Raw genomic sequence first — 27745 nt, forward strand, 5'->3', positions numbered from 1 at the left:
AATAAAAACAGAATGCAATGGTGTGCAAATCATTTAATGCCTATATTTATTTATTGAAAATAGTACAACGACAACATATCAACATATACTGAACCAGACAAATGTTTGTTTTTGGAAAAATATTTGCCCATTTTGAATTTGATGCCAGCAACATGTTTAAAAAAATTTATTTACACAGCGTTGCAACTTTTTTGGAAATGGGGTTGTACAAATTGGGTCGCTTGGTACATACTGTATTGTATTGCATTGGAGTGACTGTTCTTAGATATATCATCTCTATTTCCCCATAAAATGACACTATATGTGGACTACGTTTTTTGGATTAATTAATCTTTGCATTCGCGTAAAAACAAAATAAAATTGCCTTTGGTCGCTATGTACTACCTTTATACTGAATAATACACATTGCAATGCATTAAAATCCGAACTTTTATTTTGAAGACTTCATCGTTAGTGCTACTGGCAGAATGCTGGTCTAATATCTCTACTGCGCATGAATACTTCAGTGTTTGTTGGCCTATATTAGGTGGTGATAATCTCTTGTCTTTCTCTTGGGTTTGTTGAATAAAGCAACCACTATGCTCAGAACTGTGTTAATTCGAACTTTGCCTCGAGTCTTTGGCATTTCCAAATGTCAGTATTCGGCGGCCACGATCCCCAAACCAAGTGCACAGCCAGAAGTGCATTATAACAAGGTAAGCATTAAAATTTGAATTACGAGTTTCGCTTTATTATTTACATTATTATATCATAGTCATTCCAGTGAAATTCCTTAAAATGTGGTATTTCTGCAAATATTCAATGCATTTCAAGGCATACATGAGAACTTCAATAACCTTTATCTTTAACTAGGACTACTAGCTTTTGTGCTAGACAAACCACTTGTTGATTAGGCTACTGTAAAGACACATTACCTTAATTGAACCTTGTAATAACTGGTTAGATGTTGATGATTGCATTCATATTTTAATTAAACTTGATTAATTACATATTGTCAGGCAGATCAAAGTGCTATTAATTGGTGAGCACCTGGCTGCGATTTGTGGTTTCTTACATAAAGCGGGGGTTTACACCTTGTAAATAAATAAAAGCAATTTTTTTACAGGAAATCATTTTAAATTATGGCGAAGAAAGATTTTTTCCTTGGCTGCAGGATTTTTTATTTATCGTTGGTTACGTTACCCCGGTCTTTGCTTTCTTCTTGTGTAATTGCTGTGTTTTTACGCAATTCTTCTATGTGGGCGGGGTTAAGAGGGAGACAAATTATTAATCTCCATTGGTCAACCAGGCAGGGCAGCCTTAACCTATGTTCCAGTTTAAAGGGATACCATACCATACCATCTTCTTCTGCTTATCCGGGGCAAAGCCGGAGAAAGCTCATTTCGGCCGCCTGTATCCGGGATCTTGTCCTTTCGGTCATGACCCAAAGCTCATGACCATAGGTGAGAGTAGGAACGTAGATTGACCGGTAAATCGAGAGCTTCGCCTTGCGGCTCAGCTCTTTCTTCACCACGACAGACCGATACATCAACCGCATTACTGCAGAAGCTGCACCGATCCGTCTGTCAATCTCCCGTTCCTTCCTTCCCTCACTGGTGAACAGGACCCCTAGATACTTAAACTCCTCCACTTGAGGCAGGCACTCTCCACCAACCTGAAGTGGGCAAGCCACCCTTTTCCGACTGAGGACCATGGCCTCGGATTTGGAGGTACTGATTTTCATCCCCACCGCTTCACACTCGGCTGCAAACCGTCCAAGTGCATGCTGAAGGTCCTGGCTTGAAGGGGCCAACACGACAACATCATCCGCAAAGAGTTTAAAGGGATAGTTAGTCCAAAAATCAGTCCCCTTACCCTGAGTAGGTCCTTCAAAACAATCCATTATTCAGCTCTGTCTCAGTCAGTAATTTGCATTATTAACATGAATGGAAACCGTGTGTGCCCCTATTGCTATGCTGCATTGCAAGTGGAAAACTGCTTGAAAAACTGCAAAACTGTTGTTTAACTTGGAGCTTAATTTGGGTCAAAAAATATACACCATAATCGTGAACCCTGAGAGAACTTGCTAGTAACTGATTTGACACTGTATAAAGTTCCTTCATGAAATTTCTAAAATTGGATGTTTTGATTTTATTTCTTGAGCCATTGGTTCTTGAACCTCTCCTGCGGACCCCCAGGGCAATATTTAAGAACCACTGTGTTGAACAATCATCTCCTGTACTTTTGTCAACTAGCTAGATGAAGCTGGCTAGACATGTTTTCAATTTTTAGACGCTCAAAGTAAATTTATGGTAAGACTGCTTACAAAGCACCTAGATGCACCAAATGCTGCATGGCATTTGTGAGAACTTGAATAACCTTTGTATTTTTACCTAGGACTACTTGTTTTGCTAAACTAGCCACTTGATTTCCCTGCCCAATGGTGCCCCCATGTAGACTGTGAATCAAAATTAGCAAAACCCATGATCCCGAACACTAAATGTGCAGATTTCACCGAAATAGGTTCTTCTGAGAACTATAAAAGGTTCTCCTAATATGGGGAGCTTAGATTTGTTTGGTGCAATGTTAAAGAAAATGTGCATGGATTTGATGAACTTTCAAATATTTATTTAAAAATGTAGCTAAATATTACTTTTAAAAATAAATTACTTAAGTAGCAACTGACATGCACAAAGAAAATGGCCTTATGTATGAATCAAATGTCTCATAGCTGTTCATGCAAAGTCCTATAAAGGATCATCATATGTATATACAGTGGGGCAAAAAAATATTTAGTCAGACACCAATTGTGCAAGTTCTCCCACTTGAAAAGATGAGTCCTGTCATTTTCATCATAGGTACACTTCAACTATGAGAGTCTGGCACTGCATTATTTTAGGATACAATTTGCATGCATCCAAATATAATCTGGCTGAATAACTATTGTGAAACACAATTGTTCCACTATTACTGCAAATATACTGTGGTAATTTTCTGATATTCTAATTGAAATATACTACATATTGAAAGACAAGACAAAGAAAGCCTGCACACACTGCATGCATGTGTTTATGCTGAATTTTTTTGGGGGAATGTAGGCTAAGAGTTTTAATTATGTCTGTAACCTGAACAAATGTCCTAATCACCTCTTTTATATTATTTCAGCTGTTCATCAATAATGAATGGCAGGATGCTGTCAGCAAGAAGTCCTTCCCCACTATCAACCCAGCTACAGGAGAGGTTATCTGTTTGGTGGCTGAGGCAGACAAGGTTAGTGTCTGGAACTGGAACCTTTAAGACTTTGTTTATTCTTTGGTGTAAACATATAATTCCTTAAGTGAAAGAAGGGGTTCCACTAGGCGACATACTGTAGTGTGCGCCTTCATGTTAATTGAAGGAAGGCTGCATATTAAAAGTAAATTAATCCAACATCTTTTGCTTACTAAGATCGTGGCAACAACTGAAGCAGAGAGATGACCACTAGTTGGAATTGCCAGGGACTGTACAAAACTCTGTTATCTGGATGCTTTTATATTAATGTAATATTGCTGATTTGGTTTGCTTCTGTCTTCTCCTATTGTCCCTCCCTAAAGGCTGATGTGGACAAGGCTGTGAAAGCTGCCAGGGATGCTTTCAGGTTTGGGTCACCATGGCGACGCATGGACGCGTCAGACCGCGGGCTACTTCTGAACAGGCTGGCAGACGCCATCGAGAGAGACTCCGCCTACTTAGCGGTCAGTGACCCAGTCCTTGTATACTTGTCAATGTCAATTGTTCATCTGAAGTACCTTGAAGAGGTATTTGCCCATAGTGCTGTGAAAATGTTTGTCCACTGTTTGATTATATTTTTGGTGAAGTCACTGTTATCAGATTCAGCTAAAAATGGTATTATATCATAGGTAATCTGAGTGAACAATCAACATTGTGAGACTTATTTCATATGTTTATTTAAAAAAGTTATGCAGCACCCAGTACCTCCGGGTGAAAAAGGTATCGCCACTTTTAGCAGCAACCAAACTCTTCCTGTAGTTATTGATCAGTCTTAGACGACAGAGTCAAGGAATTTTGTCCCACTCCTTCCTGCAGTACAGCTGTGACGTGTGGGTTTTTGAGCATGGATGGCTCATTTCAGGTCCTGTCACAACATGCCAATAGGGTTTAGGTCTGGACTTTGATTAAGAGATTCCAAAACTTTAAATCTCTGTCAGCCATTCTTATGTAGACCAGCTTGTGTGTTTTGGATCATTGTCTTTCAGCAACATTCAGCTGTGCTTCAGCTCACAGACTAATGGCCTGACATTATCCTATAGAATTGTCTGGGACGTTGTTCAGGTCTTTATGCAGCAAAGTATCCCTAAATCATCACATTGTTGGTATGGGGTTATTAATCTGGAACACAGTGTATGATATTTGCTGGATATAAGTGGATCCATGCTGACCAAAACGTTGCATAATTTCACACTTCAGTATCATCCGGGCGCTTTTTGGCAAACTCGAGACAACGATTCATGTTCTCAGTGAGCAGAGGTTTCCATGTTGCTGTTGTGCCATGAATCAACATTTTGACCAGTGTCTTTCTGATGGAGTCATAGACATTGACCTTAGCTGAGGCAAGAGATGCCTACATATCTCTGGATGTTTAAATAAAGTTTCTGTGACTTCCTGGATTATATACGCTTTGCTTTTGGAGAAATCTTTGCAGGACAACCACTCCTGGGAAGATTCACTACTGTCCCAACATTTCTTCAAGTCGATAGAAGTGCCAACATTTTTCAGATTTATATTAGGCAGGGTCCAAATCCGGCCAGTTACCTAGGTATTCAAACACCTGATAAGAGATGACATGTTAGATGTATTCAGAATCACAGCAGGTTTAGTCATATGACCAACACTTGTACTGCTCAAGAAATGTGGGGAAATGGTGCTCTTACAAGACATACAAAGCACTTAAGTCAGAAGCAACTTTATCCTGGTGTTTACACAAGGTGTCTGTTCTCGGAGAAAGAAACGCTGGTGAATGTGGGTGGGTGTATTAAGAGTATATGATTGTAAATACAGTATTGACATTGCACTTTACCTTTTATTATCGCTGTCACATGGCTTGTCATGGGAGCAAGGTCCATCAGGACTGTAAATAACAGCATTATTCCAGTGTTATGGATGTTATATTTGTATGCAAAAACTAACTATCTTACAGAATGGATGAATAGAAGTAAAACTTGTGTTAATAGCAAGGTTATAGGGATAAAACAAAGATCACATTTTTGTATGTATTGACTGCTTTAATTTCTATCTGGTTCGATTGTTAGAGCATTGCGCTTGCAAAAAAGTATGAAAATGTATACACATAACTGAAATCGATCTGGATAAGAGTTCCTGTAAAATAAAATGTTTTTAGAACAATTACTTTCATGTTATATATATATTATCTTACTATGCTTGTTATTAGTTGGCTTTAGAGAATTAAAGGTATGTAGACTTAAATTCTTTGGGTATACTTATGTTCTCTTCCAAGCACCAAGGTTGCAATAATTTGCAATGTGTTTTTATCCAGTCCCAAGGCCTTATGACACTGTACTTGGTACAAAGATTGGTGCTGAAGTGTTTCAACTAGTTTTGTTTTACTGGAAGACATGGGAAAGTACTTGAACACATTAACGGTTGAGTGAGGGGACAGTGTTGAATCGCTGTACACATTTTTCACATGTTTGTGCCCTAGAATTTTATTTAGATAAAGTTGAATGTTTGCAAATGTGTGCTTCTCTTGTGATGCTTTGAGCTTTCACTAGCTAGCCATAAGTGAAAGTAGTAATTTTGTGCTTTGATCCCAACGCTGTCACTCGACTGTGGTAATTTGCTGAATATGCCAAAGCCTGGACTTGAACCCCATGTGTGCATACCCAAGAATACTTGAAGCTGTGATTCAAAAAATACTGAATACTCAAGTGTGAGAGATTTTTATTTATTTTTTCAATAAATTGGCACAAATGTCTACAAGTATTTTTGCTTTGTCCTTATTGGACATTGTGTGTAGACTGAATTTTTTTTAATCAATTATAAATTCAATCTATAATAATATTACAAGACTGACTTCTGAAGTCTTGGTCCAGTGTTTCATGAGCTGAAATGAAAGCTGGGCATGTCTGTATTACCAGTCACATGAAACCCATAACTTGGTGCCTAATGAATCAATTTACACAGTAAAATCTTGTTGCATATTGCATTTTATACTTTTTGTTTTGTATACAAGGAGACATTTTCATTTTTTTATTTGTCAGAGAAACTGTTTTTTTCAGACTGGCCTAAGCCTATGCTGAGATGTCCAAAATGGTACGGTGCACAGTTCACTGGTACAATGAATGTTCACTGCTCTTCACCAAAGAGCATTACACATCAGTGCATTCATTCCTTTTTACAACCAGCCTGAAAATGATTTTTCTTAGCAATGATTTAGTAATCTATGACTTGATCTCTTGTTCTATGTAATAAACTTAATGAAAACGTCATAGTTAATTAACTTAAACTAGGCTACACCGCTGCATTGTTGTCCTAAGGAGCTAATTTCTAAGTGCTTTTGTTGGTGGCATGTTCAAGCAAGGCAATCTTATACTGTAGACAGGGGTATTTAGAAAACGTTTTAACGTTTTGTTTGAATCCATCAGCTAGTTATATTTTTTCGGACCAGAGTTTAAGTAAAGCAAGGTCTGCATTTCCTTATAGCTGTGAGTGTGATTAAAACCTCCCCGGCATCATATTGAATCACCTAGATTTATACAACTAGTACAAAAAATTATTACAGGATACAAAGACATTGGGTGCTTCCAACTCCCTTAGAGAGAGGGTGAGAAGCTCGGTCACCTGGGAGGAGCTCAGAGTAGAGCCGCTGCTCCTCCACATCGAGAGGGGTCAGCTGAGGTGGCTTGGGCATCTGTTCCGGTTGCCTCCTGAACGCCTTCCCGGGAAGGTGTTCCGGGCCCGTCCCACCGGGAGGAGCCCCCGGGGAAGACCTAGGACACGCTGGAGGGACTGTCTCCCGGCTGGCCCCGGTGAATGCCTCGGTGTCCCCCCGGAAGAGCTAGAGGAAGTGTCTAGGGAGAGGGAAGTCTGGGCATCTCTGCTTAGACTGCTGCCCCCGTGACCTGGCCCCGGATAAGCGTAAGAAGATGAATGAATGGGTGCTTCCAACTTTGTGGCAACAGTTTAGGGAAGGCCCTTTCATGTTCCTGCATGTCTGTGCCCCTGTGCACAAAGTGGGATCCATAAAGACATGGTTTGACGAGGTTGGTGTGGAGGAATTTGAGTGGCCTGCTCAGAGCCCTGAGCCAGGCCTTCTTGTCCAACATCAGTGCCTGACCTCACAAATGCTCTTTTGGCTGAATGGGTTCATATTCCCATGGAGACATTCCAAAATGTTGTGGAAAGCCAAAAGAGTGGTGGCTGTTATCGCTACAAAGGTGGGGTCAACTCCATATTAATGCCCATGGTTTTGGAATGGGATGTCCAACAAGCTCATGCAGGTGTCCATGTACTTTTGGCTATATAGTGTATGTACCCATTAGTTTTAGTGACATATTCAGTAATATTTTAGTCCTGATTGGTCAATAAATGTTGATAAGGGTGCTGTGTGAAATTGTGTTATTTGAAATATCTTTTTTTAGACTCTCAGAAGCCCGAACTACATTCCATACTGTCATGCTTTTGTTTTCAGTGTTAAATCTATGTGGATTTTCCTATTGTGAAAGCCAATTCTAAGCCCATATTGTGTTTTTATAAAATAAAAAGATGTTCATCTGCATATTGGATGGCACTTTTTAATGAAATGTTTCAGGTAATGTGTGTGAGATTGTGCTCACACAAAGTGGTCAAAAGTAAGCTCATAGGAATAACTGGCTAATGATGGCTGAAACGGAATTTGACAAATTATACTATCTGAATAGCACTTGCCGTTATCTGAAATCGTTGCATAGACTTACAACATATATTTTTTAAGAAAGCTAGGTGAAACTACCACACAACATAACAGTGAGTGCATTCTAATTAATTCGTTATTGGCAAAAGTCAGTGCTGGAAAGATGATCCAAATAATATACCAGGTTTACAAAGACAACAGACTGAGTTGGGGGCAGTGGAATTATTTTACATCTCTTTGAATAAAGTGAGCTTTCAGTATTTTGAAAACATGCATAGACTCTCCTTCCCCAGCCTCCAGGGGAAGTTGATCCCAACATTGAGGTGTCAGGACAGAAGAATTTTAACAGGGTGTTGTCTATGGTCGCCACATTTCTTTGCACTCTGGGCGGGGGACACTGCAATCAATCAATAAATATTTATTTATAAAGCCCTTTTTACAACAGCAGTTGTCACAAATTGCTTTTACAGAAACACCCAGTCTTAAACCCCAAGGAGCAAACAACAGTAGTGTTGAATTTCAGTGACTAGTAAAAACTCCCTAAGAAGGCTGAATTTTAGGAAGAAACCATCAGAGCACTCAGGCTCATAGGGTTGACCAGCCCTCTTCTGGCTGTGCCGGGTGAATATTAATAGTCCAATTGGAATAATTAATAAATGCATGTGGGCTAAATCCAGAGTCTATTTAGATTTAGACTAGGTCAGAAGTATGACCAGATGGACAAAGACAGAAACGGCAACAGGCCCCCAAAATCAGGGTACTCCGCAGGTGTGGACCAGGACCTCATCTCCTCCAAAAGTTTAAAATGGGAGGAGACTGGGAAAATTCAGAAAATGCATTCCTCATATCAACAACGATTTATAGTGGAGAAGGAGAACTGACCCAATCCCCCAGCACAATAGTACAGCAGCGTAAGACCTTGGAACTGAGACGGGGGGGTCCGGCGACACTGTGGCCCTACCCGCGGGAGGCCCCGGACCGGGCCCAACAGGCAGGAAATCAATCCACCCACATTGCCAGGCATCAACCAAAGGGACACCCACCAACTGCAAACACCCTGAATGAGGGCCGAGTATTGCCAGCAGCGTACAGCCCAATTGCACAACAGAGAGAAAACAACAACCCAGTGACTCTTCCCCCAAAAGGCATTGGAGGGAGGGCATCCCAGTGGCAACGAGAGCCCACCTGGCAAGACAGCAAGGGTGGACAGTATCAAGCCTTCTGGTCACCTTCACGCCCCCGGGCCAGGCTACACCTAATCATAAACCGTGCTGTAGAGAGGAGTTTGAGTAGACACTTGAACGTTTGCACTGAGTTTGCATTTCTAACCTTAATTGGCAGATCATTCCATAGTAGTGGAGCTCTATGAGAAAAGGCCCTGTCGCCAGCTGTTTGTTTAGAAATTCTAGGTACAATTAAAAGGCCTGCACCATGGGATCTTGGTTACGTGTAGGTACAGTGGGGAGAACAAGTATTTGATGCACTGCCGATTTTGCAGGTTTTCCCACTTACAAAGCATGTAGAAGTCTCTAATTTTTATCATAGGTTCTCTTCAACTGTGAGTTACGGAATCTAAAAAAAAAATCCAGAAAACCACATTGTATGATTTTTAAGTAATTAATTTGCATTTTATTGCATGACTTGTATTTGATACTGAATACGGACTTTCAGCTCCCTCCAAAGATTTTCTATTGGCTTCAGGTCTGGAGACTGGCTAGGCCACTTCAGGACCGTGAGATGCTTCTTACGGGGCCACTCCTTAGTTGCCCTGGCTGTGTGTTTTGGGTCGTTGTCATGCTGGAAGACCCAGCCACGACCCATCTTCAATGCTCTTACTGAGGGAAGGAGGTTGTTGGCCAAGATCTCGCGATACATGGCCCCATCCATCCTCCCCTCAATACGGTGCAGTCTTCCTGTCCCCTTTGCAGAAAAGCATCCCCAAGGAATGATGTTTCCACCTCCTTGCTTCACGGTTGGGACGGTGTTCTTGGGGTTGTACTCATCCTTCTTCTTCCTCCAAACACAGCGAGTGGAGTTTAGTCTCATTAGACCACATGACCTTCTCCCATTCCTCCTCTGGATCATCCAGATGGTCATTGGCAAACTTAAAACAGGCCTGGACATGCGCTGGTTTGAGCAGGGGGACCTTGCGTGCGCTGCAGGATTTTAATCCATGATGGAGTAGTGTGTTACAAATGGTTTTCTTTGAGACTGTGGTCCCAGCTCCCTTCAGGTCATTGACCAGGTCCTGCCGTGTAGTTGAGGCTGATCCCTCACCTTCCTCATGATCATTGTCTGAAATTATATATGTTGGCTGAAAATTAGTATACTTTATGTTGCGTCTTAATCCTTTAGGAAGGCTGTTCATTTAAGGTCCCATGGTTGAAGTTAACACTGACCCTTTGACTTTTTGTTGCTTTAGGAACTGGAGACCCTTGACAATGGAAAGCCCTATGCTGTGTCCTACAGTGTGGATGTCCCCATGGTGGTAAAGTGCCTGAGGTAAGTCGTAATATAACTAACTGTAGTGGGTGATGTGTACAATTGAGCATGAAAGAGAAACTAACCCCAATCATGTTGCATCAGTAGGTTTGAGGTCATGTGTGAAGTTGAACGGGAGTGTCAACTTGGAATGGTGGGGGAAAATTTTATGATTTAGCTGAAACCTGTACCCTGGCCTAGACTGTCTAATGTATCTTTTCTGTTGATCACATCACAAAAAAATTCTTATTACAAAGAAATTTGCATCAGAGATCAAATTGCTTTCCATGTTTGATACATTCCTAACTGTTGCTGCAGTTGCTCATTTGCAGTAATAAAAAGAAATTGCAGCACTGCTATGCAGTTCCCCCCTGTATTTACTGAAGATGGAATTTTGAAAGTACAGTGGCACCTGAGAAAAAGTTACATTTGATCATAGGAAATGTGTAGGATTTTTACAGATTTGTGTGTGTGTTTAGATACTATGCAGGATGGGCAGATAAGTGGGAGGGGAAGACAATACCCATTGATGGAGACTTCTTCTGCTATACCCGTCATGAGCCCATTGGTGTGTGTGGCCAGATAATCCCGGTGAGTGTGTGTGTGCAGGAGTAGAAGTACTGATGGAACTCCTTGACAATATACAATATAGTACATCCTAGGGCTGCACAATTAATTGAATGTAATCGAAATTGCAATATTGACATTTGCAATTTTCAAATTGCCAACAGTGATTTTCAGTTCCAAAAAAGGTGAATGATATGTGAATGAAATTTTGCCTTACCAGCTATGGCAACAGCACAAACATAGTAAACAGTGCAAACGGGTAAAATAGAAAACACTGAACTTTAACTGGATTTTTATTCAGTTTAATAGTACATTATGTAGGCTATGATCTCTATTTTTAAGTGAGATTATCTATGCTGTTTACACCAATGTATGAAAATCACAAATCATAACCATAATTGCAATCTTTGTCTAAGAAATCGCAATTCTATATTTTATCCAAATCGTGCATCAATTAAACATTGATCATACACTTTTATCCAAAACGATTTAGTTAAAACATAGATAACTACAAAGGTATTTGGACAGCAACATATTTTGGGGTTCTTTTGTTATTTTCCTCTGCTTTGAAATTATGCTATGATGTTTGAGTGGAATTTATTGGATAAAATATTTAGAAATTAGAGTACTTCCTTATATATAGCCCCTCCATTTTACGGTCCAAAGGAATTTGGACAGATTAACATTATTTATAATAAAGTAATTATGTTTGGTACTTGGTTGCATATCCTTTGCATGCACTGATTGCCTGTTCGCTAATGACTAAACAAAAATATAAATGAAACGTAAAGTGGCGGTCCTATGTTTAATGAGCCTTTTTCTAGTATAATTTGCACAGATTCCACATTTCAGGTTTGTCAAGATAATCTGTTCATCGGACAGGGGACATTAAAGAGAATACAGTAATTATGTACAACAAAAGGTTGAGAATTTCCCAAATCAGGAAATGGCTGCAATGGCTTAATTGATGAAAAGGCCCATTTCCACTATCAGGGCAATATTTAAGAGGTTTAAAGCAACTGGAGATGTTAACAGTTGGCCTGGACATGGTCTAAATTGACCCCACGCACAGTGAGGAGGATGGTTCGATTAGCCAAAGAATCTCAAGGGATCACAGTTGGAGGATGGAGACATTAGTTGGGTCTTGGGGTCCGAAATTCTCAAGTATGATCAGACGTCACCAACATAACCACAAGTTGTTTGGGAGGGTTGCCATAAAAAAGCCTTTGCGGTCATCAAACAAGAAAATCAAGTGCTTACAGTTGGCCATGTTGTTAGGATACATGGTATCGTGTACCTCCATCGAGTACTGGCCGATATTAAATCAAAATCTGACTGCCTCTGCCACAACACTTAAACTGGGGTGTGGTTGGATCTTCCAGCAGGACATTGATCCAAAGCACTCCTCCGAATTTTCACAAAAATCGTTCAATGACCACAATCAACGTTTTGCCATGGTCATCCCAAGACCTCTGACCTAACCACATAGAAACCTGTGGGATAAGCGGAAGGGGAGACCAACAAACGTGGACCTTGGAATCTGAATAATCTGAAGAGATTCTATATAGAGGAATTGTCTCAGATCCCTTGCCATGTGTTCTCAAACCTCATTATGCCTTATAGAAGACTAAGAACAGTTATTTTGGCAAAAGGAGGTTGCACAAAGCATAAAATGAAGGGAACCAATAATTGTGGAAATTTGTTTTATGATAAAATATAATTGTTTTTCTTTAATTATTAAAGGCTCGATTTTTAAAAAAATATTTTGTATGAAATATCAAGATAAAACAAAATACCACCTTTTTGCTCATATTTACCAATATTAGTGGAGGACACTGCACAGTTATCAAAACGTAGAGCTGGGTTTAGCCTGAAACACAGACCTTATTTGAAGCATGTACAAAATTCCTTGTAGGAAAACAAAAACTATTACATTTTGTGGCTAGGTTTTATAGAGATTATGACTCATCACTTGTTTCGGTCTCTTAGAGAGAAAGTAATTTAGAATTATTTTAGGCACTCAAACTCATACGTAACACACCTCTATGTAAAATTTGAATTAACTTTCTGAAGAAACCAAATACCATAATTAAGATTTTTTTATTTTATTAACAGAACAAACATATCAGAGCAATACTGAAAACAAAATGGATATGCACATCTGCTGCATTTAATTTGTATACCCACAAACAATATGATTGCTGATGCGTAATTTCATGAGTATACCCCCCAAAAATATCTCAATTAAAATATCTCACCTATGCCACATTGTGTCATGTGGGCTGACACCACAGTATGCGAATAGTATGAACAATTTAAACAATAAATTAAATGTTGGATAGGCTGACCAGTGTTTGTACAAACACCCGTTTGCTGAGCTAGAAGACTAACAATGTGTAGATGCTGTTTACAGATGTGATGGAAGTTCATTAACTACCTGGATCACAATGCCTAATTTGACCAACCCATTGTAGAACAGGTTGATTAAATGAATGAGATCACATCCCGCTTTCTTTATCTGTGTTCTTTCGCCATTTAGGCCTAAATGTATTTTCAGTAAAACCAGAAAAGTGCAACTGTTTCTTTGTGTGGGTCAGCATTTTGAATTGGACATCTGTCATTAATGATATTTAGGACAGTTGTCCTGTAAAGTTTCCTTTCATTTCACACACTTAAAGCAATTTCTACCAATGAAGGGGCTCCCTAACAATTTCTAGTGATATTTTAACTTCCTATGTACAAACTTGCTAGCTACATTTTGGAATTGGAATTGGTATGTGTTAACCTTTTTAAGAAATGTAACTACCAAACATGCTTTTTAAATAGCTCAAAAATGTGCACAGCCTACTATTTGTGAGAGATAACAAGTGGAGAAACTATAGACACAAGATTTTGGGGCAACAACTTTGGTTATGAAGTCAGTCACCCAAAACATATGAGATGACAGGAAAACATGACATTTCTGCTGTTCCTATATATAGATGATTGACTGTAGTGCTACCATGTATTGACACGAGTTCCACAATGAGTCACTTTGTTGTCCGAAGGGAGATGTGTAGATTGGTGTCTGTGAAAGAGAAATCACAAAGACAAGTGAATCTTTTAAACTTATTGTACTTCATGGTAAAATACTGCCTGAAAAAACAACCGTACCTCTCAGTCACTAAGGACCAATAGCACTGGGATATGTTGATATTAAACATAATTGCACTGCTGATATGTTCATATTGAACATCATAACGGTTTAAGTTAAAGATTTTACATAATTCCTGCGATGCTGGATTCTATAAATCATGTATTGCTGCTATCTTGTGTTGTATAAATATAGTGGGAGCCTTTACTATTGTGGGTTGAGTGCATGCATAGATTTGTGTCTATGTGTTTAAGCATGCATGTTTGTAGTCAGTCTACTCTACCACTCACTCTCCTTCCCCATCTGTATTTCCTCAGTGGAACTTCCCTCTGTTAATGCAGGCGTGGAAGCTGGGGCCAGCTCTGGCTACAGGCAACACTGTGGTGATGAAGGTGGCTGAGCAGACCCCCCTCACTGCCCTGTATGTGGCCAGTCTCATCAAGGAGGTTGGTAAAATGGCACCAGGGTACTACTTTCCAGGACTACCACTTTTCTCTTAACAGAAAATGGCGACCGTACTTTGTATATTGCTTAAAATAAGACCTCCGCTACAAAAACATGAAAGACAGGAATATAAAAGTTTGTAAGTTTGTCCCTTTTGAGATGCTATAGCAAGAACCTGGCCAATAACACTTTATTTTTGTCAGAGATGATAAATCAAAAAATCTTTCATTAATGTTCTCACACATATAGGACCACATTACTTCCTGGTTGGAAAAGCAGTGTTGGGGAAAAGCAGAATGTCTTAACACTCCCTAACCTGTTGGGAGTTGTTACGAAGAGATGGGATAAAATCTGGGAGGAAAGTAATGAAATAACAAAAAAAAATTGTTTGAGTGTGATGGTTGAAATTCTCCCAGAGTCTACACTCTCATTTGGTCTAATTGATTCAACATCATAGGACAGCCACCAAGCACCGGGTGTTTACAAAGTAATGTGGTTCCATAAAAGAACAACAATGACTGCTTATCTGTGTCTGCCACATTAATTCCAAGGTCCACCCAATAGATGACAAAAAGACAGATTTTCCTCTGACCCTTCCCTGCTTGCTTGCACTTTTCCAGTTGGGAGTATGAATTAGACTAGTCATTATTGTTATTTTGAAGGAAGGCTACTGCAGACATAAACACAATAAAAAACTGTTTGTGCAGCATATGAAACACAAGCAAAGCTCAGATAAAATAAAAATGCTACTTAATCTATCAGAAATATGATTCAGAGGCATGGGCTTACATGTTGAAAAGAGAAAAGAGAAAGGAGGAGAGATTCCCAAAGGAAGATTTAGCATGTTAAGCTATGTTAGTAAATGATAAGGGCGAGAGATCGAGGAGATCACGTGACAACATGGAATGGCATGCTAGGTTTCAATCGCAGCCCAGACCATTCAGTTGACATCAGTCTGGTAGAGGAATCCAATGAGAGACCATGCAAAACGCAAAGAAACAATATACAAATTGTCTTCCTCCTAAATAAATTATTGAGCAAGAATTGACATGTTGGGCACAGCGCTGGGAAAAGTTTTTTAGACTACCTAAAAAATAGGGTAGTTGACTTGGGATTGCATGAAACACAGAATAACCTTGTGTTCATGTGTCTGGAAGACAAAGACACAAAGGATTTAAGTTTTTGACAAAATACATATTAAGCTAAATAATGAATGCACTGGCTTAAAGTTGCAGTGTTACAAGTGTAGGTGGAGAAGGAGCCGGTCGCAGGAGTTTGAGGAAGAAATTAGTTTTATTACTCAAGTTCAAATATCGTATTGTAAACAAACTGAGCATGGCGTTATTGTTTGTTTTATTTTGCTACCAGAAAAAATTTGCCTCCTATTTTTCGTAACCGGAAAACCAAATCGCGTTGATAGTTTACTCCTCCCTCCCCACCTGAGCCTCTCAAGTCCTTGATACCAAATGTATAGTCGAAACAGGAATGTCTAGAGCCAACATTAGCATAAATCACTGGTGTAGCCAGCTTCTCCCGGATGGCATATCCATACGTGCTGTCGCAAAAGGTTTTGCTGTATCTCCCAGTACAGTCTCAAGAGCATGGAGGAGATACCAGGAGACGGGGCGTTATACGAGAAGAGCTGGACAGGGTCGTAGAAGGGCATCAACCTAACAGCAGGACCGGTATCTGCTCCTTTGTGCGAGGAGGAACAGCAGGAGCAATGCCAGAGCCCAACAAAATGACACAACCAAACTGTCAGAAACAGACTCCATAAGGGTGGCATGGGGGCCTGATGTCCTCTAGTGGGACCTGGGCTCACAGCCCAGCATCGTACAACTCGATATGCATTCACCAGAGAACACCACAATTGGCAGTTCCACTACTGGCACCCCGTTCTCTTCACAGATGAGAGAAGGTTCACACTGAGCACATTTGACAGACGTGAAAGTGTCTGAAGACGCTGTGGTGAACTTTATGCTGCCTGCGACATAATCCAGAATGACTGGTTTGGCAGTTGGGTCAGTGATGGTCTGGGGAGGCCTATCCTTGGAGGGTCACACAGACCTCCACATGCTAGCCAATGGTACACTGACTGCTGTTAGGTAATGTAATGAAATCCTCAGACTGATCGTTGAGTTACACCCCGTGCAGGACAATGCCCAGCCTCATGTGGCCAGTTTGTGTAGGCTGTTGCTGAATGAAGAAGGCATTGAATGCCATTGATTGGCCCTCACGTTCCCCAGACCTGAATCCAAATGAGAACCTCTTGGGCGTTATGTATTGGTGCATCCGACGCCAATGTAGCGCCACAGACTGTCCAGGAGCTCACTGATGCCCTGATCCAGGTCTGGGAGCAGACCCCCAAGGACACCATTCCCCGTTTCATCAGGATCATGCCCAGACGTTGTCAGGAGTGCATACAGGCACGTGGGGGCCATTCATAAACTACTGAGTCACATTATGAGTTCATGTTGGAACAGCTAGTGATTTCCAGTTTTAACTTAGATTTTTGGTGTGAGTTTGAATCCAGCCTTCAATTGTTGATGTCATTACAGTACTAGTAAACTAAATGGAACCAAATTATGTTTGGCTGCACTGTTATAATAATTACAGTGGTGCTGTATATGTGATGTATAACAAGGAAGTCGTATAGATTACAGACAGTGCACATTCAACACATTCAAGTGCAGTGTGGTAAGAACATGAGGCTTTGGTACTATCCAAAAGGTTAGACAAACCATCTAGAATTATTCAGTTAGCTAACTAGCAAGCAACAGTGTGGGTGCCTGTTCAGTCTGGAGCAATATTTATCTAGACTACAGTTACAGTAAGTGGCAAGCATTCAAAGGCTGGCGAATTACTTAAAGCTGAAGATGTAACTTCCATCTCATTTTGCACTTTTATTCAGCTCATCTAAAATCTCACCTGGTGAGTTGACATACGATTATTTTAATTGTATACTAAAATTAATGAAACAAAATGTATCTGATGTAGCATACATACAGAAACGTAAGAATAGCTTGCTACTAGTCTAAACTCGCCCTGGTAATGTATTCTGATTACAGCACTACTAGCTGGGCCAGTAAACAAAGCAAACAGCATGTACAGATGGCAGCTGTCCTTTTTATCCACAGAAAGTTAGCTAGTTAACCAAATTGGCCAATCATTTTTGCCAAGTAATTAGTTATAGCCAATAACTGACAACAGTATGAGACTATTCTAGTCAGCTAACATTGTCCTTGCTGACGTTGTTAGAAGCTAGTGTAGTAGTAGCAAAACTTGCAAACAATTTCTGCTGGATAGATGTACACTCAGTAACTATAGCCATGTCTGCTCTGTCTGTATAGCTAGCCACATTAACACCAATAGGGCAATTACTATCAACACTGTGAGGATAGCTAGGTAGCTAGCGTTTTAGCTAACTTTACTTACTTATTTGAAAGCAAATCAGCGTTGACATTTAATGCATTTTGCTCCATGAGTTCCTTCCATCGTGGATAGGCACCTGCACCAAGGCTGAACGGCCTCGATCTGCCTCTCTTTTACCTGATTTGCTTTCTTTTGATCTAAACCGTATTTTGTTAGGTACTGTTACATTCTGAACTTTTTAAATGTTTTATAACATTGGCTAGCGTCTCTCGCTGCTTGATCCACAAAATGAGAGTAGCCACTTTTGTCCAGCTTCAGCTCTTTGTTTGATATGTCAAACACATCACTTCCTGAGCGCATGATAAAATGTCCCGCTACTGCGAGGGCCGACCACTTTTTTTCCTTAGGAGCAGTACACCATATACAGAGGTTTTTCAGATGCAGGCCTGGGAACATCTGATATTGTAGGAATTCATCCATTATCTAAATTAATAGAATAGCGATGTATTAATGCAAAAAACGTACATACTTCAGCTTCAGTGCTAACAACAGTTAGCAAGCTAGCTTTTAAAAAAATTACGAGTCCTCAATGATCAAGATCAAGTCAAGACCAAGACCCATAATATGTGGTCTCGAGACTCTGGTTGATGCTAACAATTCCTACAGCAAAAATTATTTTGAATTTGTTTATAAAATATGAATAATATAAAGATTACATAATCAATGTTTTTGACCTACTGAATATTTTGCATTGAGAGAGATTCGTCCATGGATGCCAAATATCGGGGCTTGTGAAAATTGGTTATTTTGTACAATATTCCAATTGCATTTGAAGTGAAGCTAAAATGGAGACAGTCCCATTGGCAAAAATGTTAAATGTGAGGAGTTTGACATGTGTACCAACATTGAAGACTAGATCAAATGAGGTGGGCTTGGTGAGCTTCCAAATTTGGCCACTTTGGAGGCCTATTACAGCACCATGATAACGATTTGTATGGCACTCCCAATCAGAAGTTTTGGCCCTTGGGCCAGTACTACCATGTATATTTTAGATCCCTTGTACTATTTTATAATGAAAATAATAATGAACACTAACAATTACAATAGGGTTTAGCCTGTGAACTGTTGAATCCCTAATAACCAACGGTGATAAATATGATCGGATTTCACAAGTGTACTGCTGATACGCAAATTAGGCCATTAGAAACTTTTTCCCGGTTGTTGTAGTCAAATAAAAGTACTCAGTCAGGCAGATGAAACGTTGTATTCAGGTTGTATACATTAAGGAGCAATTGAATGAGGGTCATGGTGATTTGGTGGATGGGAATATGACACTTTTCTCTTTTTTATTTGTATCTTAATTTTTTATTTCACTTGTTTATACCAACAAAAGCAAAAATTCACCAACAATTAGAAGAAAAACAAACTGCCCAAAATATGGAAGCAAACATGGGCATAAAATGTTTTGACAGTATATGCAAAATACAAGTTGGCTAGAAAGCATACAGCAGCTATAAAACACACACAATCCTTATTTCTCAAGCACTGTTTTATCCACAAAGTTTGTACTACTATTACATTTCACTTTCTCTTTCTACTTACCTCAGGTTGGATTCCCACCTGGTGTGGTGAACATCCTCCCTGGTATGGGCCCAACTGCTGGTTCTGCCATAGCTTCCCACATGGATGTAGATAAAGTAGCCTTCACAGGATCTACTGAGGTAAGATGTACAAGTTGACATTAGTGCACACAGCACAGTCATTTCACATGACTAAGATTTCTAAGCAGTGACTCCATTAAGGTGCAGCAATTGAACATCACATATTTGCTTTCATTCCCTCAAAGGCTGACCACAACAACTTACACCAATAGTTGTTATTTGGCAGGGCCTCAGAAGCTTTTTGCTCTCTGTTTCCAGGTGGGTCATCTGATCCAGCAGGCATCTGGTGCTAGCAACCTGAAGAAAGTCACTCTTGAGCTGGGTGGAAAGAGTCCCAACATCATCATGTCTGATGCTAACAGTGAGTATGGCTCGTGGCTACTTCACGTTTTGTTTGAAAGATTTTCTTAAATTTACCTATGTATTCACTTTCATGCAGGAAGTATCAGTTTCTGCTGGCAGCTGCTACTTTTAAAGGAATTGACATATAATGGATATAGAAATTCACCACCCCCTTTCAGAATTTTCAACTTTTGTTGGCGTACAGCTTGAAATGAAAACACAAAATGGCTTCCATCTGTGATCAATTGTAGTGACTTTGATCAGTTCAGAATTAAAGCAGTGTTCATAGAGGACACAAAATATCTACCAGATAAACTTGTGGAAAGGCACAAGTCAAGGAATGGATATAAAAAGATTTCAAAGGATTTGTCTATTCCTTGGAGCACAGTTAAGATCATTATTAAGTAGTAGAAGGCATATGGCACCACCTAGACCTTGCCTAGATCAGGCTTCCAAACTGGATGACTGGGCAAGGAGGATGCTGATCAGAGAGGCTACCAAGAAGCCAATGGCATCTTTGAAGGAGCGTCAGGCCTTTATTTCAAAGACTGGTCAATGTGTGCATGTGACTAATATCACAAGCAATCCACAAATCTGGCGTTTGTGGGAGGGTGGCAAGTAAAATACACTCTTGTTTGAGCTTTACCCAGAAAGCACTGAAGATTCCGAGGTCAAGTGACAAAAGTGCACTGTTCAGATGAGACCAAAATTGAACATTTTGGCCTGAATGATATGCAAAACGATATGTCTGGCAAAAACCCAATTCCACCCAAAGAACATCATGCCTACAGTACAGCACTGCGGTGGCAGCATTCTGTTGTGGGGGTGTTTATCTTCAGTAGGGACTGGAGCACTCAGGATTGAAAGGAAAAATGAACAGTATAGAATACCGACAGTTTCTTGTGGAGAACTTGCAGCCGCTCCCAGAATGTTGAAAATGGGAAGATGGTTCATGTTTCAACATGACAATGACACAAAGCACACTGCAAAAAACAGTGGCTGAAGGACAAGAAAGTGAATGTCCTTGAGTGGCCTAGTCAGAGCCCCGACCTACTTCCCATTGAGAATCTGTGGAATTACTTCAGTGCAATCCATAAGCGGTCACTTTTTCATATTTCACTGAGTTTGAACAGTTCTGCAAGGAAGATTGTGGAAAAATAGCACAGTCTAGGTGTGCAAAGTATAGACTTATTCAAAGAGACTCATGGATGTTATTCAAGCAAAAGGCAGTTCCACCAAGTATTAACTCGGACATGTTCACTTATCCAAATCGGGTTTTAAACTGTTTGAATTTTTATTTTCAGACTTTTTTGTATAAATTATATTTTGTGTGTTGTGGGAAAATAAAACTGGGAAAAGTCTGATTTTGTTTTCATTTCAGGCTGTAAGTCAACAAAAGATTAACATTTTGAAGGGAATGGTTACTTTTTATAACCAGTGTATACTACAGCGTGTGCTTGTTTCCCTGAGTGTATGTCACAATTGTTTGATAGGGATTGTTGTCTGTGTGTGTGTTCTCTCTGTCTGCAGTGGCGGACGCTGTGGAACAGTCACACTTTGCCCTGTTCTTTAATCAGGGCCAGTGCTGTTGTGCCGGCTCCCGTACGTATGTTCAGGACACCATTTATGATGAGTTTATGGAGCGCAGTGTGCAGCGGGCCAAGAATAGAGTGGTGGGAGACCCCTTCAACCTGAAAACTGAGCAGGGTCCCCAGGTTAGAAATAAAATCTAATGCTATGTTTTCTGATCTTCAGCCGAGACCTAATATTTAAAAAATTACATTTATACAATGTTTTTTAAAGGGGAATTTCATCATAGTTCCACTATTTCATTGATGTTAGCAATGATACATTCATGTCATTAATATTCGACATCTCAGCACAATCTAGAATTAGAATTTCATAGTGGAACCCAGACCTCCTTTGTATTCCTCTGTTCATAGAATACCACAAGGTCCAGCAGTCATTGCAAACGTAAATTCCTTTTCAGTTGTTAACCACTGAGAATTTGTCAGGGATCTGTTTTTTTGTTCATTACGGATGTGTTTATACAACACTTGCTAACAAACAAAAATATGAACACGTTTATAAGTTAAAAAAATCTTTCATCGTGTCTTTTGTTTTGTTTTGCATTTTGTGCCTCGCTTAGTAGTTACATGTTAGCCCTAAATCAAGGTCTTCCAACCTTCTGCTGATTATTTTTATGCTGAAGCAGTAGTAGCAGCAACCATCAAATGAATAATGGAATACCATTTCAGAAAGCTGTTTGAGAAGCAATAATAAGAGTGAGAGAGTAAATTATTACAAGTTCGATAAAATATTTTCTGATTAGTAAAATTTGCTAGGTTCTGCTTTAAAGCAAGGAGTCAGAATTCACTGCATGCAAAACCCCAAAGCTTATCTGTAGGGTACTATTAAAACATTTGTTGTACTTGTTACCTTGACAAGTTGAACTTTAATGATTTAAACATTTTGTTGATGTTATTTAAAAACCCAAAATATATTTCTACAAACCATAGGATGTGCGTTTTGCCAATTAAGTTAACATGAAAATAAATTACATAATTAGCCTCGTCTTTGTACAATTTTTGTGATTATGTCTGAAGGTTTTGACAAGATGTGAGCATTTAGGCTTAAAAGCAAGACTGCTTGTGTTTGGTGGGGTTCCTTTAGGTTTAGGCATTACACGTTATGGTTTGGCATTAGGACTAGTTTGTTAAGGCATCAATGTTAGGCTATTGATGATAATGTGTGTGTCTATGAAAAAGATAGCTTTTTAAAATACATCTTCACACTACATGAAAATAGAAGATTAGCACATTCTATCATACCAGAATTTCCCTATGCAGAACCCGTCAGTAAATAAAACGTATTTGTCATAAATCATACAATAACTTTTCTTGTAGTTTTGTTTGGTTTATATAACACTCTTCGTAACATATTACAAGAACCCAATTAGAAGTGCTATAAGATTATTTTATTTCCATTTAGGTGGACGAGGAACAGTTCAAAAAGATTATTGGCTACATCAGCAGTGGGAAACGTGAGGGGGCCAAGCTGATGTGTGGGGGAGGGGTGGCTGCAGACCGTGGCTACTTCATTGAACCAACCATCTTTGGTGATGTCCAAGACAGTATGACCATCGCCCGTGAGGAGGTACGGCATGGCCATTTCATTATTAACAACTGGTCCACCATTACAGCCTGTGGGACAGCCTTAATTATATGCCCATTTTGAATTTGATGCCAAAAACAATATGCTGTGTTGGTCATACAAGCAAAACAACTGTTTGATGTTACAAGATGATATTGTGTTATAACCTTGAAAGTTCTTAACAGAATAGATAGCTGTCAACAGTAACTGTGTGATGGTGGGTATGCTGTTTCTGTCCACAAGTTATTCTCCTCACTTGAATTTGATTTTGGGGCCAGATTTTTGGGCCAGTGATGCAGATACTGAAGTTCAAGACTGTCGAGGAGGTAATTGATAGAGCCAATGACACGAAGTACGGGCTGGCAGCCGCCATCTTCACCAAGGACATTGACAAGGCCCACTACATCTCTAATGGACTTCGTGCTGGCACTGTCTGGTATGCAGATTTTTATTACATTGTGTCCTTTTAAGTTGTTCATTTCTTTTCTTGGGAAGAAAATAGTGGGTTTTTTATATACCCTTCTCTTAAGGATTAACTGCTACGATGTATTTGGAGCACAAGCCCCCTTTGGTGGCTACAAATATTCTGGTAACGGTCGTGAGCTTGGAGAATATGGCCTGGACAACTACACAGAAGTGAAAACAGTAAGGACACCATCATCACCACATTATTTTAAGACCATGATGAGCCCTTAAACCCCTTTTGACCACAGTCAACATGTTGTATGTATGTATGCTGTTGTAAAAGTACAAAAAACCTACTCGTAAGCAGCTGTGTTTATTCATTTATTGGGTCAACATCAAAGCATCATGCTCTGGCAGACTATATTATTTTATCATCTATCACAGGTAACAATCAAGGTCCCTCAGAAAAACTCGTGAAGCCACCTGATCTCTGCCTCCAATCAAGGAAACGAACCAACGAAATGCCCCTCTATAGGAAGGGCAGCCTTTATTAATAATTGCACAATTCTCAGATGCTCATTTAGACTTTAATTGTACACCTGTGTATGTACTTCCAGCTTCATATATAAAACAACACAGAATTAGTGCCATTATTTTCAACCAGCATGAGCTATGAGCTATTGTAATCTTTCTCTAACTCAGTCATTTATTTCATATTTTGATATGGTTAACCCCGACTACTATATAGAGTACTTTTGTATGCCTGAAGAATGACCAAAATGTGAACTTTGAAAGAATTTGGTATAATAAATGAAACCATATTACTTGCTTATTTCATGCTTATAACTTACCTACTGTCGACTGATCATACAATTCAACTGTAACAAATATAGTAACTTACAAATGGCAGATTTAGTATCACACTAGCTTATATGTCTCAACAGTACCTTCTGAGAAAAACTGTTTAAACCCCTGAGCAGTAAGTGTTTGTTCAAATAAACATTGTTACATTGAGGTAAAGATTTATAAACCTCGATACAATGAAAATAAACAAAAAAAACTTATTTAGTGTGACCTCGCTTAGATTGTAAAACTGAAAGAATTTGCTTTAGCAGACCGTCATGTTTTTTTGACTTTTTTGACTGCTTTTTGTTCTTTTCCTTGTCCAAGTGGACCCACACAGCTTCACAGTTGTCAGGGCTCTGAAGTGGCCCAATTAACAAAGTGTGACTTCTGCAGATCTCTGCTCCAAATAGGCCTTCATCTTTGCACTGTTTAGGGCAATCAAGAACATTTAATTTTAATCTAAGACATTTCTTCGAACCATCAAGATGTCAATTACCTTTCGGACAAAAAAAAGTATTGTTAATTTCCTTTGCATTATTTAATTGTAATTAGTCTAATATCTGTTTTGTAGTGAGCAAATTGTGTCTTTGGTAAAATATTCAGACCCCTTCCCTTTCTCACTATTTTGTTGTTATAGATTTAATTTAACATTAAATTATTTCCTTCAATTTACACACTATTCCCTGTAATAAAAAAGCAAAAACACATTTTTAGATATTTTGCTAGATAATTGAAAATATATAATAGAAATATCTGATATACAACCCTGTTTCCAAAAAAGCTGGGGCATTTATCCCTATATTTAATTGAAAATAACACAACATATCAAATGTTGAAACTGAGAAATGTTTTTGTTTTTGGAAAAATACATGCCAATTTAGAATTTTATGCCAGCAACTTGTTTCAAGAAAAGGGGCACCACCGCTTCTTTTCACAATACTCTGTAAGCATTTGGGAACTGAGGAGACCAATTGCTTTAGTTTTGAATGTGAAACATATTCCCATCCTTGCTTGATATAGGATTTCAGCTGCTGAACAGTTTGGGGTCTCCTCTGTGATATGCGGCAAAGGTTTTTAATATTTTTCAAATTTTACTATGGAGCCATGCTGTTGTAATACGTGTAGAATGTGGTTTGGCATTGTCTTGCTGAAATAAGCAAGGCTTTCTCTGAAAAAGACATTGTTTGGATGTTGCTGCAAAAACTTTATATACATCAATCAGCCATAACATTATGACTACTGACAGGTGAAGTGAATAACACTGATAATCAGTGGGTGGGATATATTAGCCAGCAAGTGAACATTCTGTCCTCAAAGTTGATGTGTTAGAAGCAAGAAAAATTGGCAAGTGTAAGCTTTGACAAGGGGCCAAATTGTGATGGCTAGACAACTGGGACAGAGCATCTCCAAAACTTCAGCCCTTGAGGGATGTTCCCAGTCTGCAGTGGTCAGTACCTATCAAAAGTGGTCCGAGGAAGGAAAAGCGGTGAACCGGCATCAGGGTCATGGGAGGCCAAGGCTCATTGATGCACGTGGGGAGCAAAAGCTGGCCCCTGTAGTCCGATCCATCAGACGAGCTGCTGTAGCTCAACATTTTTGCTGAAATAGTTAATGCTGGTACTGATAGAAAGGTGTAGATAAGATCCCTGAACTCTTTGCAATTTAACGTTGAGAAACGTAAGAACGTTATTCTTAAATTGTTGCACTATTTGCCCGCACAGTCTTTCACAGAATGGTGAACCCCTCCTCATCCTCACTTCTGACCGACCCCTCCTCACTGGATTGATCGTTTATTACCCAATCATGTTTCTGACCTGCTGCCAATTGACATAATTAGTTGTGATATTCAACCAGGTATAGGTTTTTTAGCATTACACAATTTTCCAGTCTGTGGTTGCTTCTGTTCTAACTTTTTTGAAACATGTTGCTGGAAGCATATTCAAAGTGGGCATATATTTTTCAAGAAACAAAATGTCTCAGTTTCAACATGTGATATGTTGTCTTTGTATTTTCTATTCAATATAGGGTTTAAATGATTGGCACATCATTGCATTCTGTTTTTATTTATATTTTATGCAGCATCCCTTTTGGAAACAGGGTTTTACGCAAATATTCAGATGCTTCATTCAGTACTTTGCAGAAGCACTTTTGACCTTCATCATGGCTTTGAGTCTTGGCTATTCTCCTACCAGCTTTGCACACAGTTTCATCAATTTTTCTTTTTAGATCCAAGCTCTGTTTGATTGAATGGGGTGTGTTAGTGACCTGGGATTTTCAGGTCTCCACACAGATTTTCAACAAGGTTCATTTGGCTAGGCCATTCAAGGACATTTATAAACCTATCCCAAAGCCACTCTAGCATTGTCTTGTTTGTGTGCTTTGGGTTGTTGTGCTGAAAGATTAATCTTTGCCCATTCTAAAGTCTTGTGCAGTCTTTATCAGGTTTTCTTTAAGGACCTCATTATTTTGCAAACCACTTACATTTCAAATGTATTGGACCCACTCTGCTCCTGGGAATTTTTTATGTTTTAGCAATTATTTTATAACCTCCCCCAGTTCAATGCCTTGACTAAATCTCTTGGACTTTGGTGTTTGCTCTGACATTGTGGGACCTTATACTGACAAGTTTGCACCTTTATAAACCATGTACAATATGTCAGAAATGATTGCCAAGTAAGTTTCACAACAAACTAGGAATTTGTTCTGGCCCATTAATGCAGCAATTTTGTACAAAAGAAATAAAAACAAGAATAGTGGACTGAGAATAAAAACAGTAGACTGAGCCTTAACAAATTACAAAAAAAATATACTACAAAATACTTAAGGTGCCAGAATTGTTCAGTTGAGGGTTGTGTGTGTGTGTGTGTGTGTGTGTGTGTGGAGGGGTTATAGATTTGTCCAGTTGAGGGTTATGTTTACAGTATGCGGGGTGCAGGCTATAGTCAGTTTGGCTCCAGGAGCATGGTCAAGAGGCCTACTGCTGCAGGAAAGAATCTGTTCTTGTGGCAAGAGGTTTTGGTCCTGAGAGACCCCAACCTTCTACCAAAGGGGAGGGTTCTGAATAGCTAATTTCCAGGGATCAGCCCCAATCTTTGCCGCTCTCCTCTGTGTCCTGGAGGTGTGTAGGTTTTGTAGAGACAGCAGATTGCAGACAATCACCCTCTCTGCAGAGCGGATGATATGCTGCAAATCTCCAAAATAATTGCCATTTCTGATACTTGCAATGCAATTGTACACAATTAACCAAATAGTCATTGATTAATTTAAATCTAAAGGATCTATATAATGGATCAATATCCAGTTCCACCATGTTCAATAAATAAATGTAAAAAGCTACATCAATCCTCAGTCAAGTCAAAGTTGTAGCCTTCAGATTACACTATATTCGCATTTTCAGTATGTACATAGACCAGCTAATTTCTAGCTATCATAAACTGACAGAATGTCACTGAA

General features: G+C 39.4%; 1 protein-coding gene across 1 annotated transcript; it reads left to right on the forward strand.

The window, feature by feature from the left end:
- The first annotated feature begins 470 nt into the window (after positions 1 to 470).
- On the forward strand, positions 471 to 24278 carry LOC105019148 (aldehyde dehydrogenase 2 family member). The gene is made up of 13 exons (XM_010885094.4): positions 471 to 695; positions 3145 to 3249; positions 3573 to 3713; positions 10311 to 10390; positions 10849 to 10960; positions 14387 to 14515; positions 19493 to 19606; positions 19805 to 19907; positions 21419 to 21603; positions 22880 to 23044; positions 23320 to 23477; positions 23572 to 23686; positions 23891 to 24278. Exons 1-13 carry the CDS (start codon positions 579 to 581, stop codon positions 23921 to 23923), a joined length of 1557 nt encoding a protein of 518 aa, XP_010883396.1. The 5' UTR covers positions 471 to 578; the 3' UTR covers positions 23924 to 24278.
- Positions 24279 to 27745: the final 3467 nt, after the last annotated feature.

The sequence above is a fragment of the Esox lucius genome, chromosome 20 (assembly GCF_011004845.1).
Source record: "Esox lucius isolate fEsoLuc1 chromosome 20, fEsoLuc1.pri, whole genome shotgun sequence".
Taxonomy (NCBI): domain Eukaryota; kingdom Metazoa; phylum Chordata; class Actinopteri; order Esociformes; family Esocidae; genus Esox; species Esox lucius.